A 22,908-nucleotide genomic window follows, 5' to 3' on the forward strand; every position below is an offset into this window, starting at 1 on the left:
AAATATTCCAAAACAACCAATGCCACCAGTCCTGGGAGCACTGCAGCCTTTTACTTCAATCAGGAATTCTGTTGTAGTATTCTTTTGAGGATTGATGTGGCAGGCATTGCACAAAATATGGACTTGCACAGATAAGATCAAATTCAGGGAGCCATGTTAGTAAGTATTGCTTAATCAGTGCTGTGATGCACAGCAGAAGAATCTTCACGTCTGTTATATTTCCTCCACACGAGCCTCATGCATGAAGATGTCATATACAATATTTTATCATTTAGAAAATGAAAAAAAGATGAGTCAACCGCAGACATACATAATGGTAAATTGAATTTATTTCCTCTTGGAAAACAATTCCAGTAATCTCCAGGTTCAGACCGCAGAGTAAACATTTATAACAGTAACATACAGGTTAGTTCAACTGATTCAATATTTTGGCGTCTGTGAAATCATTAAGGAAAAGTTTGAACACTCAAAGATTCAAATAGTTGCTTTCCAGAAGAGAAAAAACGGTTCTTGGACAATCTACATAACAGCTATTGCATATATGGTAATGCTATCTGTCGTAACGCAAGGCTTAAAATATGTTTATAAGGGACTAGATCATGGTAAAACGCAATTCTGATGAGAGTCTCTTCTTTTGTGTATGGATCTTATGCAAAGTTTACAAAAAAAGTCTCGGATTCATCCATGGGTATATCAAAGGACAGAGTGTAGACTGAAGAGGAAATTGAGGAGGAATGCAAAATATAGCTGCAATTAAATTAGCTTTTTTTCAACTTTCCTCCTGGAGAAAATAACACTTTATTTAAGCCTTTTTTCCCTCATGTTTTGAACTTGATTGAATAAGGCCCAAGTCCGCTGTCTTTATAAGACGGTTCTTAGTATTGGACAACATAATACATGTGCAACACTTTATATACAGGAATCTATCCGGTGCTCAAACGCCCAAACACAGGAACATCCAACAGTTTTGATAATACATGGTTTATGGTACAATACAATGTTTCTGAATAATATACATAAACAACAAAATTTCCGTGCAAAGAGTTTAACATGTTCCCTTTTCTTGTGCCGCGATGCTTTCTTCAGAAGAAAATGGGGCCTTGCACTAGCTGCTGTGTTGAGACATTGCGTGATTCTGTAATGACAAAAGAAAGTCTTACTATTGTAGCAAAATAAATATGTACTCAATAACACAGGCATTACTTTCATTTAGTGACTACATTTTGATGAATTCCAATAGTTAATTTCCATGCAAACGAGTCACTTATGCCCCTGGTAGGCAATTACATTTGTGAGCACACTGATGTTTGATAGTTTTGATCATATTGTGAAAATGGACATCCTTAACTGAACAGGAAGGGTATTATTTCATTTAACAATTTCATATTCTTGTTTTTTTTACTTATTTGGTTTTATGTAACTTCATTACCAACTAGATCACACTTCCAGCAACAAAAGAGATAACTACCAATTGCAGCATTTTGATTTGTAGATGTGATGGAGGGAGTACGTCATGAAGGCGGCTGAATGATACCTTGAATATGGAGCTTCATGAATTATTCTTGAGGATGTGCTGTGAAAGGTCTGATTGAAGAAGCAGATTACCACTCCTACTACTACATTCAGTGTTTCATTGATACTGAAGGATGAGCTTGACTGAAGGCTTACTTACTTGTTGTGATAGTACTGTGTCTAAAGCCTTAGCAAAATGTGGCAGCTTTCCGTCTCATTTCAGAACCCGTTTCACCTTCTCATGGTATGTTTTGTCATATCAGTTCCATGGTGAAAAGTGTATAATCATTTTATTTACTACCAGATTCAGAGTTCAAGAGGCACTCTTGATTACAATGCTATACCCAGATCAGTGCTGATCTTGAAAGGGACAAATGGTGCAGGAGGGAGGTGATATGAGTGATTAATTAAGAAGATTTGGCAAAAAATAATGAAGCAATTAGGGGTGGATTAGGTCAACCTCCCAACCCCGCTGATCACACAATCTGTCTCCCTTCCTATGTACTCAAAAAAACTCCTAATAATGTTTCTATTCTTTAATATTACTGTGTTTCTCATGAAAGGTAATGGTGAATAGCGTGTGTAGCCGATTAAAAACGTTTTACCTCTGAAATGACAGTGGATTTAGGGAAAATGTTTGTAATTTCATACCAGTACAACAAGGGCTAGGTTCACAAAGATTTTCCTGAGAATAGCTGTACCGTACTACTGACATACTCTGACTTTCCAGGAGTAAATCACAACAACTGTGTGAATAAGGCCCAACACCTTTAAGAAATACATCTTCCTAGCAAATAATTTGGTCAATGAAACCTAAGAATTTTATTGATACGAATTGTAAGGTTATATGGTATGGTATCCACACTTAAACTGTGGAATCAAGAGATCGAATTTGTAGTCCAAGCTTCCCCACTTGAATGAATGTGTTGATCGAGAGAAAGTTACCATTACTACTTCGTCCCTCACTCACCTAACATTCATAACTTTTTAAGGCAGTCCTTGCCTCTCAGACGACAATCAGAGTCTATCTTCAGAATAAAAGTGTCCCTCTCCCCCCTCCTGATAGTTTCTGTCTATCACCATTAGCAATCGGAGGTGGTGCCTCGTTGGTGCAAGACAGAGGAGGAAGACAGAATATATTTATTTATTTACTTATCCGAGCTGGACGCAGAGCGTTCTCAGCTATAGTCAGCCGCAGGATTTCATGCTGAAAAGACATTGCCATGTAGCAGGCAGTGCGGAAGTAGAGAGGGACTGTGACATAGTCCGGCCAGCTCCAATGCAGCTGCGGCTGTGATTACAGGGCAAAGGGCATGATTGCATTGCACTGGGACAGCGCAACAGGAGGAACACAGCCTTTAATATGGAATGTGATTAAGTGGCCCATCTGGGCACACAATTTCTGTTGTATTTAGATGGATTTCCTACCTTTAATTCAGATTTGCGATTGGTCAATTTACTTTTAGCTGATTGGTCTTAGGATTTTATAGGTTCTTTCCCATTGGATATAAGGCTTCTCAAACTGGGGGTATTTATACCTTTTGTAAATTGTCTGGTCATTTCTGACTAATGTCACTGCTAAGAGGATGTATGTGATAACTTCTTCTTCAGATGACGATGGTTGTATCCCTATGCACCAACTGAGTTACGGCTTCTCCAGACTCCACTTTAGATCCAGAACCTAATGGAGATAGGCACAAGAAAAAGAGGGCGAATCAGCTGCTAAGGTGGCACAGGACCAGGATTCCTCTTTCTCTCTTGCAGAGGGTTCATCTACCTCTACTAGAAAGTATGTCAGAGAGGAAGAGGTGTCTGAAAATCTATCTGATATCAGACATAATTTGTTGTTTCCCCCTTAAGTCAAAAGAGGTTCAAGAGATATTTATTCTCAATATGTGAAGCCTAATGATATGTCTAAGCCATTCCATAAGAACATTAAAGAGAAGGTTTTGGGTGAGTGAAAGGAACTGGATCGTTCTTCCATATCAAGATTCTTTAATAAACTTAATATGTTGGAAAGAAAGATTGTTTTGCCTCATAACATCAAGGTAGATGTGATTTTGGCAAGTCTGCTTGGTAAAACATCATTAAACACGGAAGACTGTGCTCCAACAGATCTTTCTGGCAAAAAGGTTGATTCAACTTTAAAGAAAGCCAGGAATATGACCTTAAATGCAGGAACTTATTCAGCATATATTACTCAATCAAAAGCTGGAAGACATTTGTTCTGATGTTGTGAGATCAGCAGTTATGTGTCTCGGATCTCTCATTGTGGCTGGAAGAAACCTATTGATAAGGGAAAGGGATAGGGATGCGGCAGAGAAAACTGCATTTATTAAAAATCCCTTTCAAGACCAGATGTTATTTGGGGATCAATTGGACTCTTTGATATTGAAAGATTTCAAAGATCTAAAGCACATCTTGCCATACAAGGGAAAGTCAGGATATCAGACATTCTCAGGTGTCTCTTCTAGGTTGTCTCCAAAGAAGGCTAATAAATTAACATCTTTAAGGGGAAGAAATATCAGCAAAGGAGGATTTCTCACAAGAAAGATAGCACTAAACAGGTTGACTTGTCCAAGAATAAATCCTGACAACCAAAACGTTTCTGTGATGAAGCTCAAACTAATGGCATGGTAATTGAAATGAGAGGTATGAGGCAGCAGGGTTCATCAGAGGAGCTAGCCCTCACCCAGGAGGCATATAGACGTCTCTACACTCTTAGGTCCCATTAGAGACTTTTGGGTCCATTTAGCTATTGGTGTTTCAGGAAGGGATGTGATCCCACTACTCTGGATTTATATCCTATTTTGGAATTTCTCTAAGAAGGGGACAATTTTGTGTTATTATGAGATGATGATGATTTGGCTGCTAAGATGCTGAAGGTGATAAATTATATACATCCTGCCCAGTCTAGAGTATTTATTTGTTGGTATTTGATCCTAGTTTTGGATGCTTTGATGTCTCCTCCTTTCAAGCCATTGGAGAGTGTAGATTTTATGTATCTCACTCTCAAGACTCTTTTCTTTGAAGTCATTAGGTCAACAAGGTGGCTGGGGGAATTGGGTGCCCTCTCCTACAAACATTCCTTTTTGTGTGGTTTTCCGAAATAAAGGAGTGTTAAGGACCATTCCTTCATTTGTGCCTATGTTTAATTCCCATTGTCATAGAGAAGAGGAAGTGACTTTTTTCAGAGATTAACCATTCTTTTGATTCAGAGGAAAAGAGTAGACTGGGCTGTTTAGATTTCGGGAGAGCACTTCTTAAGTATTTACAGAGGGTTAAGTTATACAGAAGTATGAGTCCATTTTTGTCAACTTTAGTCCAGCCAGAAAAGGGGAGGTGCTCGGACTGAACATGAAAGGGTTAACCCCCAGGAACAGTTAGTGACCTCAGGAATACTGGTGTTCAAATATGTTCTGATTAGCCAATTTAGAGGGGATTGGCCAATCCTGATTGTTGTCGCCCACATGAACAATATGTTGTGGCAGCTATACAGGACTCAGGGGCATGCTCCCTGGATTCTGAAAATGAATTTAAAAAAACATATATGTGGCATGTGCGGGGGACTCGAAAGGGACTGTTACCTTGATTGGCTGGCCACAAATTGAACAACATGTTTCAGAAGCCATTAAAGGATGCGGGGAACAGTCACCTTCGAAATGCGTTGAAGTGAAAGCATATTTTTGATGGTCACAACAGCGAACCCACATGAAAGGTTATACAAGATTTTAGTCACAATATAAATTGGCTATTGGTAGTACAATCCTAATTGTAGGAACTGTGGTGTGTTCCAAGGTGCTGCTCATTTGCTGGAATTTAATGAACAATGTTTGAGATAAAACGTGTTTCATGATTTTTTCATTGAGGCTATGAAAGGTGCTCCAAAAGCTAAAATGAGAATATATTTTCTACATGTTCACAATATCTTCCTCAGCCTTGTGAGAACAAAGTCTGATATTCTGAGTAAAACATGTACTTCCAACAGCAGCAGCCACCTGTTAGTTGACTCTCCATACTTTTACCACAGTTTCACCAGTGTTTTAATGAACAACTAGAGTGTTTTCTAAAGCATTTACTACAGAGAATACTGCAGTAAATGAACAAAATGAAATGTTTCTTTTTGTCATGGAAATTATGGTTAGTGTTTTAGAAAGCTTAAATGAGAATTCTCAAATATCTTCTTCATCAATGACAGAAACAATGTCTGGTATGCTAAGTGAAAGGTTCTTCCAACAGCAGCAGAAGCCTTCCAATGCATTGTATGTATGTATGTATAGGCATTTATATAGCGCACTACTTACCCGGAGGGTCCCAAGGCGCTTCGACCGCTGCGAAACCCTTCCTAGCTTCCCTGAGAGATGGTCCCTTAATGGGTATCTCCAGGGTGAGACCAGGCATCCCCGGCGGGGCCGTTAGTGAAGATGAGGCAAGCTAATGCCCAGAGTTGCCGAGTGTGATCGCTGATCAGAGTGGGCACCGAGGCGAGAGAATTATCGAGTCCGCTGACCCTGGTCCAGAAACCTGCCGCGCCGGGAATCGAACCCTGGTCCCGGGCCGTCCTCTGCTCTCGGGTCTGCCGCCTCTAACCAGTGAGCCACACTACTTCCCCATTGGTCTACTGCAGCTTCACCAGCGTTCTAATGAACAACTAGAGCTCCAACATTTTGCATTCAAGACCAAACTGAGTTGCTCTTGAATGCCATTTTGCTGGAATATGTGCTGTTGAATTTGAAGCCTTTCCTGAGGAGCAAGCTGAAATAAATGAGCATTCAAATGTTAATGCAGGGTAGAAACCAATTGATTAAAAATGTGAGAGAGGTGTTTGTATAAATACAGCATTCCCCTTTCAACATCTGTTTACTCACTCTACCATTCTTCCTAGTTGCTTAGCAGATCCCTAATTTTAAAATAGTAAAAATGTTGGTAGACAAACTTTGTGTGAAGCAGCAGTTGCGCGCACGGGAAAGTTTGGCCATGATGCCAAGCCCAGCAGGCAAACCTTTCTACGCACTTTGTGTGCAGTGGTGGTTGTATGCCCGTGGAGGATTGGGCCCAGACCCAGTGATTTACTCTCACTAAGAATTGCTAAAGGCTCAGAGCAGGGGACGACTGCCTGCTGAGGTTTGGGGGCTAGACCTGACCTTGAGCTTAGGGCCTTTTGCAGTGGGTTGGGCAAAAGCCAAGGGATGAGCACTGGGTCAATTTGGAATATGATTTTTTTTAAACAGAAGTTCACTGGAGAAAAAAGGTTAAAGTGACTTTAGATTAAAAACACATCTTGGTGTTGGGAAACCAATAACAAACACACAAAAGTGCAGCACTTCAGAAGAAGAGATTGCAAAATGTATGTTCATTTGCAAAAACAAGATTGGAAGGGCAAGCATTGACTGTATATTACTAAAATACCAATTAAACTTTCAAAAATGTAATAAAAAATTTAAAACATAAAATAATTCATTATAAGACTTACAAAACATATAATAAACATTGTAAATGCTATTACGTGTGAAAATTGCTTTAACAGTATGCTTTAAAAGTCTTTATATATGAAGTTATCAAATCAATTAGTTTATACATATTTCATTTGATGAATTTATGTGCTATAACATGGTATACTATTAGCTCTAGAAAAGTTATCATTTTTTTATTAATTTGCAATATATTATAGATTAAAATATTGTTTTATATTTTTTAAATAAGAACACCCCTTTGTGGCACAGCGGAGGAGATTCCCACCTGCATGTGAAAATGTACTATAAACTCATAAATCCTGCAGTAGGAGGCTCCACCCACTCATTTGAGGAGTTGGAAACATGTAAGTCCTCACCTGGGTGGAAATATACATTCAGATATGGTGAATAGCAAAACGCTACAGAGCTACACCTCTGTCTATTAGTAAATACACAAATGAATAAATATACAATTAATATTTACCTTTATTATTATGCCCAATAGCGACAATTAAAAAATGTACGCTCAGCATCCAATAAGGCAAGTTCAGATTGGAATCGGCTGTTAATTTATGTCAGAATTCAACGTAACTATACAAAATGGCAAACGCGTTTGGGTACCTAAATAGAAGCTGCTATGTATATCTAAATAATAGGGTGACGTCATTCTCTCAACAGATAGCAAGGACATCACAATGCTCGCACATATTTTGTTTTGTTTCGCGACAAGAGCATAGCCGTCAATAATCTTCCATTATTGAGAAATTGATGACTATTTTATAAACATAGGGCGGCCTATCTGAAATACACACCTACAATAACTTGCAACATAAAACTCGATAGAATACGTTTTGGTTCCCTACAGTGAAAAAGCGCCTTCCTCTTCATAAACACTCATTCTGCGTAGGTAAGTCAACCCCAGATTCAGGCTGTAAAACAGAGCTTCGCATTACCATCCGTCTTTACGCGCCATACTGTTCTGTTTATTTTTATTTTTTTTACAAAAGCAATTGGATTCCAACAGGCTGGATAATATGTCTTTTGACCTGCATTCTTCTCCGAGCCACTAAGGTCACCTCTCTGCTCGGGCATATAGCTGACTTAGGAAATGCCTGCTGGTCTTGCATTTCATCTCCGGCCCACTCGAAATGAAGCTCTCTTTAAATGTGTCTGCGCGGGTCCCAGAAGGCCTCGGAGGCATCCCTGTTGTGGGCAATGGAGGGACAGACGCTCCTGCCGTTATTAATGAATGCAGGCCATTATGAGTCTGGCTGGCTCCTGCTCTGTTCCCAGAAGCATACACTGTACGTGACTTAAAATGCTGGAATATTGACACAAAGAGAGCCCAGCACCCCTAAGGAAAATTACTCCTCGGATATAATGTAGGCTCGTAACAGCTATTAGAGTACAGAATAAAACCCTCAGGGATCGAACTGACATATTCCACATTCTACCTACTCCCAAAACATTAAAAGAATTTCTTTGTGAAGGCGTTCTCAAGGACAGCATAAAACAGACTTTTGCAGCAATCCGTAACAGCTTGTTGGCTTCCTGGTTTCAGTACTAAATCTCTGGACTTAATCAATACAGGCACTATATCTTCTGGATTAATCAATGCATTTGGTTCAATACACGTTCTATTAAATTATACTTTCTAATCAAGATTATGTGTTTGCCCTCCCCAGTATTATTTCAAATGCTTTTACCCTACAATGTAGTTATTCGTAAAGGAAAAAATAAACCGATACATTTGCAAAAACTTGATTAAGCTGTTAATGTTCAACAAGGCACAAAGTGGAGAGGGCACAATGTCAGCAACATCACCTAAGTCTTTAGGTGCTGAGCTCAGTCAGGGCTAGGTTAATGGGTTGTCAGAAAACCAAATGCCTACAGCCCTGCAGTGGATACCAGGGCCGGACTGGCCGTAGCGAACACCGGGTTTTCCCCGGTGGGCTGGAAGAGTGGGGGACGGTTTTGTCACTGAGGGACGGTTTTGCAGCAGTGCTACAAATTGGACCCTAAGTAACAAAAGCGGTAGTGGTGCTTCTTACGAGCACCCTCCCAACCCCTCTGCTTCCAGGGCCGGTCGAGCAGCAATATGGCAGGGCTGATTGCTGTTCCCTTCCAGACGTAGCGGGTACCAAGGAATCATTACATAAACACATTGGGCCAGATTCATAAAGGTAAACATCAGTGCTTAATTTGGGCCGGTGATTTCCAAGCCGGCAATAGCACTTAATTGTCAGCACCAAGGCCTGTGACAGTCTGCCACAACGTGGCACTAACTGGCTAATTTAGAGATGACCACAACAACACTTAATTATTAACTCAATATACATTAAAAAAGAATATTACCTGCCACCCAAGCCCTTCTTATTGCTTGGGTTCTATTGCATGATATTATACACAACATACTAATGGTAAACAACTAGGAATACTTGGTAGAGGCACATGCATGGTAATGGATGTGTGGTAAATGTATAGCGTGGAAACAACTGTGTTGTAAAGGTTGTTTCTCCTTGAAGACTGCTGTCTCCAGGAATAAATAAGGCACATCATCTGATTATTTACATGCACATTTCCAAAACTGTGAACTTTACACACATTTGTTGACATTGGGAGGGATGCAAAGGCTGAAATCTGGCAAGAGGAGAGATGGGGTTAAAAAAGCTTCCCAAATAACATTATATTTCGTTGAAGTGTAGATCAATAGATTTCTCCTCCAGTGCATACATATTTCTGGTGGAGAAAAATGTTTAATATGCAAATGCACATTTTCACCAAACATATTGCTTTGGCTATGAAATCTTCCAGAATAAGTATGGAAAAAGAGGAGGGATATTTAAGGAAATACTTGGTTTGCATACATTGTTCTCCAAGGGATATTGGTGAAATGTTCTCTGACTATTATAAACCCAGAACTGTTGGCCACAGATACCTGACCCTCAGTTAGGCTGAGAAAGGGGACTAGCACCTCTTGAGACTGGATTGAGCACCGGTCTAACCAGAGCGCTCTTCATGACTTACTCGTATTTAATGTAGCTTCTCAAACTCGATCGAAGAATACATTTCTAAGAAGATTGGAAGATGGCATGGACCCGTCTGTAAGAAAACACTGTGCTGCTGCATCTAATGAGCTGTCACAACTGCACAGGAATTTTGTAGTGGAAACAGCCTAGGGCTGAAGCAAACAGGGCCAAATGTGATGGAGTGTGTAAAGAATTGTAAAACTAGCATTTGGGAGGTCAATAGAATAGCACTTGATATTGTTGCAAATGACAGTAATCTGGAGAAGGCAACATAGTAAAACTTTGGGCCTCAATGAAAACAGCTAAAGAAGGAGTGTTGACAGTGGAAGGTCAGTTATGTATCAATGGGAAGTGCATTGATATGCCACACAAAACTCTATAAATTCTCTATTAAACATTAAAAACACATGTTCTGGGCATTGCGGTACAAGTCTGATTACTGTATATCAAGAGATACCGGGACCAAGAGGATGATGGAAGGATCTCTACTTCAAAAAGCCATCAGTCTATGAAATGCAACACTATTAGATGTTTGAAAATCTGAACATAGGCTGAGACCCACTAATTTTGCCAACACTCATGCTACAGGAATCTCCGTGATGACTTTATTCAAGAAACAGTGGGTCCCTAAACAGGGATGATGGACAAAGGGGAGGACTGAGGATGGGTCAGAAATCAGTCAATAAAGTAGGAGTGATTTAAGTTGAATTTATATGTAATGCAACTTTTCTAAAATCTACGGTGTAAATAGCCTGCACATATTTTGAAAGCAAGGTAAGTCAAATTAAATCTTCCCATAACATAACATCACATTATTTATTTAGTTTTAAATCACAAACTGACACCCGGAGGTTTCTTGAAGCTAAGGAACAAAAACAAGGAGCATGAACAGCTTTGTATAGGGTTAGAACAAGAAATAGGGTTTCATGGCACATCTACACATAGATGGTTCTGTGTTACTCTAATGTGCAAGAGTAATGCATTTCAGATCTTGGGGATTCAATGGTAAATGAATAGCCACTAACTCAACTCTTCTTCACTCATGAGACAGAGAATAGCAAAAGGTGCCAAGGGAGCAGGATGGTGTGTTGGTGGGCAAGATGTTTTTAACTCAATGTTTGAGGTCAGGTAGCCAATACAGAGGGTAAACATTTCTCTACTGGAGTCAGTGCAGGGAACTGCAAGTTTCGGTGACGTGATCATATTCACAGAGCTTATAAACCATATAGAAGACTAAGTTTAGAAAAGCTGATATTTCAGAAAATATCCGTGGAGAACAAGGAATAGACTATTACAATAGTCTGAACACAATAATATGAAGGCAGATATAAATGTAGAGTACCTGTTCACCAGTAAAACGTGTATAGACAGGGAAGACTATGCATCGATCATAACACAGCAGACTGTGGCTCTCTTCTGATCAGTAGATGAAGGATTCCTTTCGTCTGGGATTCACTGGATGCAATCGCAATGTGAAGGGTTGATTTATAAAATCAAGGGTTTTGTTTAATTTGCATTTACTTTAAGGATGTTGGTGTCAATCTACTGTGGTATTGCCAACAATCCATCCCTCAGACGTAAAGTGGAATTAGAGGCTAGCAGGTCAAGTCTAATTAAATTTTGTACCATTGCCATATGATATTGCCTTGAGGCCAAATTATCTTATTAACGGCAATGAGGAGTGGGGAGTTAATAAAAAGTGAGTCAAATGAATTGAAATACACTGGTGTATTTCCACAGGTCCAGTGCCTCTGGAATTCTGCAATAGATTGGTAGTCTATCTGAAAAGAAGGAAGGCAGTGATAGTGTCTGTGTGTGATTGGTTAAAAATGATTCAGACAATGCAGGAACATTTCGGTCAGATATGTAATTAAGGTCAAAGTTCAACTGTATAAAAGGCAGCTGAGAGGCTCACTATGATTGAGACAGCTGAATCATCCTCATCCTGTAGCGGGTGGATTTCTTACATGGGCATCAAAATTATGTTTCAGGTCGCTGTCCAGGCTGAAATCCCATTTGTAATGAAACTAATATTTCAGAGTATTCAAGGAATTCTGAGAATTGAGCAGAAACTTTTAGTTAGGTAAGTGTAGTAAATGCACTTTTTTCTGCATGATAACCCCTCATTCACACTTTTCAGGGCTCTATTTTTGCTGGTATTATGACTTTGTTCCCTGTGACACTGTTAGTCAGTCATTTTTAAGCAGTATTCTTAACTGCCAAGGGTTTATCAAGTAAAACTTAACGCTGCTTTCATACCTTTGGAATTTTATTACACTATCACGTTTGCACGTATATGAATTACCCTCCTTTACCCTTCCCCACACACCCTCATGCAACACCCGGCATTTCCTCAAAAAGATCTCCGATAAAGTGACCCTTCGGGGGACCCGTAGGGAATTGCAGCGCCGGCCCTACGAGGAGCAAAATGCCCGATGATGAAGCATGACATCCTTCGGGGTGTGTGAGGGCAGCAGAGGATGTTGAATGTCTTTCCCTCACATTTTAAGGGTACTTTATACCTAGGATTACCATTCCCTTATCCTTCCCTGTTTTTAATGCATGGGTGACTGTTTGCACCCTGATACACCGGTGACTTTTGCACCCTTGTATAGGAACTTTGTCCTCATTTTTGTTATCACACTGCTAATCAGTGCCAGGGTGTGTGTTTGAACTCTGGCCAAAAATGGTATTGAAACAATGTATTTGCACACATTGTTCTAGTTATCTCTTCTGTACGACCATAGTAGATGGTGAAGAAAATGCACCACTGGTGTGAAGCTCAAGTCTCATATATGGGCAGCAGTGTTGTACTTATACCTTACAGATACATAAAATATATATATGTCTGCTTGTAGTATCACAATGGTCTGGCTGGGCTGTAATTTAAATGAAATGCAGTGACATGTGGCAGGAAAAACTGCCTTTCTCTTGTTGGAAAAGCATAATTTATATGTCACTCCTAAAGTGTGCCTTATTAACCCACAGGGCAGAATACTAATGTATTAAAGCAGGGCACACTGCATACTGGGTTAAGTAGAATAATATCCAAAAGCTATTATACTATGTAGGCTTTACTAGAATTTATCTTGAACAGGCCTAGATGAAATGAAACTATTTATTTCACATCTTTGCTTGGGAAAATGCTAAAAATGCTTAAAAGTTATTTCTTAGTTTCTTTTCAAAATCTGATTTAACAGCAGAATCAGTTGTGTGATACCTCAAGTGGAAAAGAAGCTTTGTTAATATGGAACTTATGCTGCCTGAGCCGAAATTGACCTGAAACCAGTTTTGCCACTAAGCCCCTACATAGCTGAAATGTACATGCATGCTGGAAGAATTAATAACTGTGGTCCAAGGGATAATAGCCTGCCTCTCCACCCAGGAAGAAAAGATGGGTGTTAACAAGCTTACTAAGTATCAGGGATTAAATGTATGAAAGTGGACAGGAACTGTTGGCAGAATAAAGAGTAGTTTTAGCAAACACCATTGTGACTTAGAAATGCCAAAAATGTCTTCTCTTATTCATTTTCAGGGCCCACATCAGGCAGCCAGACTCAAGTCACATTTGGGGAGAGAACCAGTTTTGACTCTGTCAACTTGCAGCACAGTTCATCTGAATAAGGGAGTGGCCAATGACATAAAGGCATGCATGTCTGGTGGTAGATGGGTTCTGTCAACTTAAATCAAAGAAAATGCTGCTCTTCTATGGCTGGAAGAAAAGGACTCATTTCAAAACTCAAGGATTCATGAACTTAAGAACTCCTAGATCCTGCTGGACCCCAAGGAATGGAGGTAATCTTCTAGTGTTTAGTGGTGGTCCTCCTGTTTGCCTGCTTTAGAGACACATAAATCAGAAAGAATTTTGACTCCAGCATACTCCAGCTTACACAAGAGGACTACTTCCTGCAGGAGACCTGGCTGGAAAGAGCCAAATTACCTAGACATCTGCTCTGAGGGGCTAGGGTCTGTAGGACTGACCTGAAGGAATATTTCCAGCACTTTGAAAAAAGTGGCACCTAATATTTTTTTCCCCCTCAGAGGTTCATGATAAGTTGCCAAGGTTTGCCCTTGGAGGTTAATTCCAAGGTGGACAAGAAAGCCAGTCTTTTCCAAGCAGGTGTTTCTTGCCCTCCTCAAAACTCATTCAGCTGGCCTCATGTTGAAGATATCAGGCCTTGTGGGGCTTTCCCTAGATTGATCTACAAGCATTTTCCCATTGGAGGATTTTGACTTCCAAAAAAGTAACTATGTTTGAAGTTAAAATCTTGTACCAATGCGAGGCAGCAAATCTATCTAACACACAAAGTGACGTCAGCAGCTACGAACAACATTGCACTTTCCCCGGCTACAGTATGGATTCTACCTGAACATGAGTTTCATAAAGATTTTCCACAAACAAAATGGATTGGTCAGACAACTTTTTCATTTCTTTCAGAATCCTGAAGCTAGCACATCTTCCCCATTTTAACCTTGAGCCAAAATAGGAAAAATCTAGACATCAAATACATTAATAAGCATTTTCAAAGCCAATAGGTGTTACTTTAATGCCTTAATGTATGCAAACACAGGCCTGAATAAATGAGCACAAGCTATTCTTATCATGTCTCTTGGCAAAATGGACTGGTTTGTGGATCCTATGTCATTGCTCTTTTTTTATTTCCCAAGGTGAGGAGAGAAGATCAATATAACATCTAATATGCCACAATAATGCAAATACACTAAAACTACAGAAATCTGTTTTTCATCAATCGTAAAAGTGAATACACCAGTATCTCAAGGTAGATTTGCATCAGTGGTTCAGTATTAAAATCAAACAAGAGACAATAGCCCCAAAGGTGTTCATCTTTTTCACTCACAGTAGAGAAAAGCAGGTCTATGTAGGACACTGTACATACATCCAGCAAACTCACCTCCTTACCTCCACAAAGATCAGCCTTACGGACAAAACTGCTCGACAGTCAATATTGGAGTGTATTAATTAGTAGACTGATACTCAACAATTCTCACTAAAGCTCCCGGACATATATCCAGCCTTACCTACACCTGCAAGACTTACCTACAACTCCAAAAAGGTGATGCTGTAGATGGAATAAAACTCCCAGCTCTGTCTTAATATAAAAGACAAAGATCTAATGAGGATGTACAGCATCCAGAACCCAAATTCGTTAATTGTGGCCCACTGGACAAGGCCCTATTCCTCCAGCTGGCTGCCACAAAGGTTCTCACACAAGGGATTAAGGTTAACCAAAACCACTCCTTCACCTCTCATATAAACAGAGAAACCAGAAGTTCAATAGCAGGTCATGCACATCTTTTGTCCACATTGAACGGGTTCCTGGAAAATATGGCGACTCAGTAACAGGATGCTTTTCATAGTTCTACCTATAAATCAGCATGCTTCCCTCAAGACGAAGGCGACCAAATGAGCCACATAAAAACTAACTAGTTATATTGATTCCTTTAATTTGCTGGGTAATCTCAATATAGTTTACTTGAACAAAGTTTGTTTCTAAATTCAAAAGATTAGTGACCATAATTCATTTGACATTTGAATCATTCTGAAAAGGAGGACTGTGTCCAAATAATATCAGGAAAATTAGAACTATGGAATATTGAGAGCGCCATTCAAGACAATGGAGAAGCAGCAGCCTAGAGACAAAACAATGTCCTAATCCACAGTCTCTCTTTCTTTCTCCTGCCACTCCAGGAAATGTGGATTAGGCAGGGAAAGTTTGAGAGGCAGAGACTGTAGGGCAAAGCACACTGAAGACCTACTTCTCTCTCTTTCCATGTCACTAGAGCATCAGAAGGAGGGTAGTGGGGACTCTGCTCAACTCCTGTGTCTTCCTGGGTTGGCTGAACAAGGAAAAGCTGTTTTGCCATGTCCAGGGAGACCTAAAGTATGCGTTCATCCTCCTTTCACAGCTGTTGCTGTGTATGTTTAGCAGTTAAGAGCCATGGTCATGCATGTGACTGTAATTGCTGAACATTGCCAGCAAGAGTTGTGAAACAAAGGCTTCGGGACCCTGGGAGTATCAACCACACCTGTCTCATGGGAGACCTTTGTTTTTAATTAGGTCATTCTGTTCTCATGGGGCAGAATATTCTAATAGCCTTACAGCCCGAGGAAGCAGGTTATACTGGCCATTAATTTCCTGCTCCCTTCTTTTAGTCGCTCGCCTTTGACTTGGGCATATAAAGCTGCAGAGGTCCTGTAATGGATGGTGCAGCTCACTACGACAAGCTATAAGGCTATATTATATGTTTAATAATATACTTTCTTTAAAGATACCCTTTATTATAAGGATAAGTAATGTGCACCACACAAGCGCACATGGTGCGTTTAAGGCTGTGACTCTGCGACCAAAGTCAATATCAGATCCACAGATAACACCTAAAACTGTCCACAGCTCCAACTTTGCTTTCCCTTTTTTGAAAATGCTTGCTCTTTGAAAATGCTGAATATGTTTTATTAGCTCAAAGATTTTTTTTATCACAACACATCCACAATGCCAGAAGAGGAAATGTTTTCCCCACTTTAAAGTTGTATTCTAAATTTGGATTTGTTCCAACACAAAGTAATTAGTTCACTTTTCTGAAAAAATCCAATATCAAGGAAATGGGTTTCTTATTGGCGCATTTCATAACTCTGTTAAAGAAAATGCAGGATTAAATTAGGGAAGAGGACAAAAGAATTGTAAATGCAATCACAATTCTCAGTAGTTTTAATGCAATCAATACAGTGGATTAAAGCAGTTTAAAGAACTCTGTTCTGAACCATTTTTGCATATGCAAACACATTTCAATGGACATCAATTTAAGAGGAATTTGCCTACCTTGTGATCACAGAGCAACTTTCTAAAAACAGTGCCTCACACAGCAAAGGTTTGTGAAAGGTTTTGTCACATTCTGCTTTTTTTTTGCTATCTGTACAAAATATTTGTACAGAATATTCAACTGCTATCAGATAAAACCTACAATGTGATGCTATTCCAAACTGCATTTTTTATAGACAGGGGCAAAACTTCAGTTAAACAGTTTAATTGTTAGAAATTGGTTTTCTGGTTGGTAGAGGTAGCATCAAGCCAAAGCAAGAACAACAATCCTAGTCAGGATAAGTGTAGTACACACTAAAGGTTTACCTGTACTCAGCCTCTGGTAGTTTGGCAAAGAGAGGTCAGGCAAAACTAAAAAAAGCAATGTGTAAAGTAATTGTGCACACACACACAGTTACAATGGGAAAACTCCACAAACGTACTCCACACCAGATTAGACAAGTAGTCAATATTTATCTGAATAAAGCAAGACCAAAATGAAAAACATCCAACATACACAAGTCAAGATAGGAATTTTACAAGATTAAATCAAAATGCAGTGTTTGAAAGTAAATAGCTCCAACTGGGGCTATCTGGTCATGCTTGACCGGGGCAAATCCAAAAGTTCAGTCCGACCAGATACAGGAGTCATGCAGACATGCGGACAGCACCTTGATAGCATCAATGCTTGGGGACGATGCTTTGAAATACAGAGGTGATGAGTCGCTGTCGGAAGCGATGTGTCAGTTCCAAGGCATCGATGCAGAACCTCTGGGCGAAGGCGATGCGCTAGTTAGAAGACATGCCGGGCCGGAAATGCAATCGGGATAGAGCATTGCAGATGGCAGCTATGCGTTGTTCTAGACCACACTGTGGCAGTGATTCAGAGGCACATGAGTTAGCAAAGTCAGGCTGCATTGTCAGTCGAGGTTGTTGCATCGTGCTCCCAGAGAGCGGTGTCCACGGCTTCGGTGCAGACAGTGGCAGTTCATCGAATTGACAGGGAATGTGCTGGTTCCGACCAAAGCTTTGGAGTTGCTGCATTGGTTTCTTAAGTTGCAGCACCAGACACACATTTCCAATGGCCCAGGACTGGATTTGGCACCACTTGGCAGAGCAGGACTCACAGCAGAGGAGCCCAGGTGCTAGTAGCAAGATGCATGTGATGTTTTTGATATACCTGAGACTTCAGTAACAGGAGGCAGGCCCAAACAAGCCCTTGGAGAACCTTTAGAGATGCAGGATTCAGAGAGTAAAGACCAGTCCTCTCACGTCTAGGCAAAAAGCAGCAGGCAGCAAGCCAACACAACAAAGCAAGCAGTACAGTGGCAATCCCTGCTGGCATCACAACAGCTCTTCTTCCTGGCAAAATATCCTCAGTCCAGAAGTGTTAGGAGTATATAGTGTCAGACAGGGCATTCAGCTCTTTGTGTGGGGACAGGCCCAGCCCTAGTCAGGTGAAAGTGTCAGCTCCTCCTTCTCACTCTAGCTCAGGAAGACCCATCAGTCTGGTGATGGGTCAATGGGGCATGCAGGGCACACCTTAGCTCCCTTCCTGTGTGACTGTCTAGAGGGAATGCACAAATCCCAACTGTCATCCAACCCAGGCATGTAGTCTAGGGACATGCAGAGGCCCAGAATGGTTAAAGTAAGAAAATGCCAACTTTCTAAAAGTGGCATTTTCAAACCTGCAATTTAAAAACCAACTTCACTCAAAGATGTGTTTTTAAATTGTGAGCTCAGATACACCAAAGTCCAATTTTCAATCTGCTCCCAATAGGAAGTTACACTTGTAAGGTGTTGGAAGGCAGCTCCAATGCTAACCTAGGGGAGAGCTAGGCCTTGCTGTAGTACAAAATGAATTAAGCCATTTTTCACTACCAGGACATGTAAAACTGAAAAGCACATGCACACTGCCCCTGGGCCTACCTAGGGCCTGCCTTAGCGGTGACTTATATGTACTAAATGGAAAGGTTTGGGCCTGGCAAGAAGGTGAATTTGCCAGGTCGACATGGCAGTTTAAAACTGCACACACACAGGCTCTGCAGTGGCAAACCTGAGACAGGTTTGAATGGTTACTCATGTGGGTAGCACTATCAGTGCTGCAGGCCCACTAGTAGCATTTGCTTTACAGGTCCTGGGCACATGTAGTGTACTGTACTAGGGGCTTATCAGTAAATCAAATATGTCAATCATGGAGAAACCAAATGCCATTACATTTTAGACACAGAGCACATGCACTTTAGCACTGGTCAGCAGTGACAAAATGTCCAGAGTTCTAAAACCAGCAAAAACAAAGCTCAGCACTCAGTCAAAACAGGAGGTGAGAAGGCAAAGAGACAAGGGAAATCACCCCAAAAGATGCCATGTTTCACGGTAAGTATGCAGAATTTCGGGTTTTCCATGTTACACTTGTTACGCTCAAGCACCAAAATTATGCCACAAATGTTAGCCCAGACACATGAGAACAGCACGAACCACTATAATGTGAATAGCTGTTGTTCGTGCCACCTACGCTTTTTGCACATTTGTTCTTGCACAAAATGTGTCCAGCTGTTCAAAATGGACCAGAGAAAGCCTTTCATGCTAAAATATAATAATAAATGCTGGTTTTGCTGTTCATGCATTTTCACGTAATTTAGATACACTTGTGCAGAATTTCACCTGATTATGGAAAAATAATTTATGCAAATTACGTTCATCAAGGATTCTGGCACTGTGTACATTGGGCAGAGTCCTAGGTGTTATGTTGCAGCGGCAGCTCCTGACACAAGGTTAGCCTAATACTCTAAAGAAGTGCTTGTTTTATTCACTCACCCATTAATCATTATAATAGCCTTCTTAATATTCAGCAGAGTCAGCACTGGACATTGCTAAAATCGGTATGCAGTAATCATAATGAAACTCATAATTCCATTTAAAATATGTTTAGAAACTGGACTCTGGTGTGGCTGTGCTTGGCGTGGGCGTCCAAGATGACGGAGTGAGGACACTGGAGGGTGATAGCTAGGCTATGGCTCTACTTTTCCCTGCTAACGGTTAACTGGTGCACGATAGAAATGCACTTATGAAGAAACAAAAATAAACAGAAGAGAAAGCCTACTTACTCGTGGGCTTCAACTGTTTCTCTGGTTTTCTTAACTGAGGCGATTGAGGAGCTTCGGCGGATGCTGTGGTTGCTCCTGAACTCTTTACGGACCGCTCGTGGCGCGATCCTACGGCTGGTCAGCGTCTCTGGGTTCAGCTGGTCCGGGCTTCGGTGGCAGTGATTTTCGACTACTTCGGCTGCATTGGCTGCTCCAGCCGTTCTCTCAGGTGTGCTGGGCTCCCGTGGGATGGCGCCGAAGTCTGTGCTAAGGAGCACCCGCGCTAACAAACCTGCACTGGGGACGACGGCGGTCTACCCTCACGCTCCTGCAACGGCTTCCATGGCTTCAGCGGTTTCAGCGGTCTTTGCCACTCTGACCGTAACCGCGACCGCCACCACAGTAATGAGTGATTTCATCATCATCGCCGGTGTATCTGCTGTGCCGCCTGGAGGAGTTGATTCACTACTTACGGGTAAGCAGGTGCTTCGACCTTCAACCCTGCTAACTCCTGCTAATCCCCTGCTAATTCCGGGCGGTACTACTAATAATGGCATCACAAAGGCAAACATTCCAATTGACACAATAGCAGTTTTAGGGTGCAACAAATTTGCTATTTCAATTGAGCAACCAATGTCTTTAGTCTCTGATCATGGGGACCTCGAGGATTCCTTAATTCAAGAAGTAAATGGGAGACCGGCTAATATTTACGGTATTGCTGCTGCTACTGCTGAGGGGGGGCTTGGGCTGGTTACGGAGTCAACTCATTTAGAGTCTTTAAACTCTGCTTTTGTAGAACTCACTGACTCTTCCATGATGACTGGTAGTGATGTATGTACTGCCCTCATGTTGACTGAGGCAAGCAAAGGGACTTGTGAAGAATATGACCTTACGCTTATAAGGCACAAGCCCTAAGGATCTTGATCCTACGAGTAATTGTTCAGGTTCTGGTCTATTGAAGGATCCATCTGGCAATGATATTGCTGGCAGCCTCTCGATGCCTTCCATTAATGATATTTTGTCATCATCATGTCCAGTGACACTTCTATCTACTGACTCCGTCACAGTCCCTTTAACCTCTTCAATCTTGTTAACAACATAGGGTGGTAAATATTGAAGAAGGGTCAACTCGCACTGAATGTGTTGTGAATCAGCATGATGCTCAGATTTCTGCTTTACAATTGAAGGTTGAGGACCTAGAAAACCGACAAAGAAGGTCAAATTTGAGACTTTTTGGGGTTCCGGAAGGATCTGAAGGGTCAGATCCCAGGTCCTATTTGGTTAAGCTATTCCAAAGGGCCTTCCCGGATCTATCTGATTGGGATTCCCAGATCCAAGAGCCCATCATCTACCATTAGTTCAGAGGAACAAAGAGAGTAAATTCCCCCGGCCTTTTCTTAATTGCTTTGGCAATTTTTTATTAAGGGAAGCAGTTTCACTGAGAGCATGTCCTAATTCCCCTGTTAATTTTGAGAATCTTTCCTTCTTTGTTCGCTCAGATCTCAGCAAAGTCACTATGGACAGACGGTGGAAACTGCGCAAACTTATTGACCCATTTAAGTCTAAGGGGGGGCAAGTGTTCTTGCAAGAACCTGCCCGCCTTAAGGTTATTAAAAATGGTCACACTTATTTTTTCACTGATGAAGAAGAAGCTGAGATGGCACTTTCAAAATTTGATTAATCTGACTACTTAACGGGGGTGAACCATTTTTTTCCCTCTCACTTAATTATTACTGCGGTTTCTTTTCTTATTTCCCGTCAGTAGGGTGGGTAAGGTTGCTACATGGCTATCTCTCCTTGTGGCTGCCCATCCAGCAGCAGCAGAGGTCAGAGGGGTCTCCCTCCCCTTGGAGGGAGGGGGAATGGGGGGTGGGAGGTGGTTGCTTTAGGTTCTCCGTAGGGTGGTGTCGCGTGTGGGGTAAAAAATCTTTGAAAAAAAAACAACTCGAGAGGGAGATTGGCTGGAAATGACAAAAATGAGATATATTTAATTGTTGCAGAGCAGAAGGATTATAACCATTTACATTATTATTTTTTTGAATGTATAAGTTAAGATATATGGCTTGGAATGTTGCAATGCTAAATAGCAGGAATAAAAGATGTTAGGTATCGGAAGAGTTAAGATTGTATAATCCGCACTTTGTTTTTCTGACCGAAACCCGCATTGCCCACAAAGATAAGAAGCTACTGGGCCTGCTTGGCTATGACATTATAATTTGCTCTGCTCTGGGCGCTTCAATCAGAGGGTTGCGATTCTTAAAGACAAATGATTTAGAGCAGAAATTCTTAAAAGCGCATGCGATAAAGAAGGAAGATGAACTATTGCACAATTAAGTATCGAAAAATGTAAATATGTATTCTGTGTGGTATATGGAACAAATTCGAATGAATCCATTGTTTTTGATCGGTTAAATGTAGAACTAGTGGATTGGGAGGGGGAACTTATTATAATGGGAGATTTTAATTGTATTATGGATTACCAACGGGACACTACAAGACAAGGGGCCTTCCAACGCATGCGCAAATCACGGGCTTCAATTTCAGAAATTGGCCGTATCCATAACGTCAGGGACTTTTGGCGCAGTATTTATCCTGTAATAACTAACGGGTGGGAGGAGGGTCCAAGGGAATATTTAAAGACCTAGACACAGTTACAGCCCCCTAAACAGAACATATAAACTACGAAAGAATAACTGTGGGTCTACGAAAAAGAATGTATATCCAAGTAGTCTATGTGCGTCTTAACTGGCTCTTTGTGTCCATTATGTATACTACCAAGGCATACAACAGGATATTACACTATGTGAAAAAATATCCATCAGTTACTCGCAGTATTTATCCTAACATTGCTGGTTATACATATTATTATGGGCTTCACAAATTATGTTCCCGTATTGATATGGCCTTGGCTACTGATAATGTATTGAAAACAAGCTCTTTGGAGGTAATGTAATGTAATGTAATGTAATGTGTCTTGTAAAGCGCACTGCTGCCCTGAGGCGTCGTGGCG

The 22,908-nt window shown here is 40.9% G+C and overlaps 1 protein-coding gene across 5 annotated transcripts in view; it reads right to left on the reverse strand.

Annotated features, from left to right (window-relative positions):
- Positions 1–308: 308 nt before the first annotated feature.
- Positions 309–22,908, reverse strand: part of ZNF521 (zinc finger protein 521) — a 651,786-nt gene continuing 629,186 nt past the window's right edge. For all 5 annotated transcript variants that reach the window (XM_086965655.1, XM_086965653.1, XM_086965654.1 and 2 more), the window contains one exon: positions 309–1,135. In XM_086965655.1, the coding sequence (XP_086821781.1) occupies positions 1,106–1,135 (30 nt within the window). In that variant the 3' untranslated portion in view covers positions 309–1,105. The remainder of the gene's footprint in view (positions 1,136–22,908) is intronic.

Source organism: Lissotriton vulgaris, chromosome 4_1 (assembly GCF_964263255.1).
Source record: "Lissotriton vulgaris chromosome 4_1, aLisVul1.2, whole genome shotgun sequence".
NCBI lineage: Eukaryota > Metazoa > Chordata > Amphibia > Caudata > Salamandridae > Lissotriton > Lissotriton vulgaris.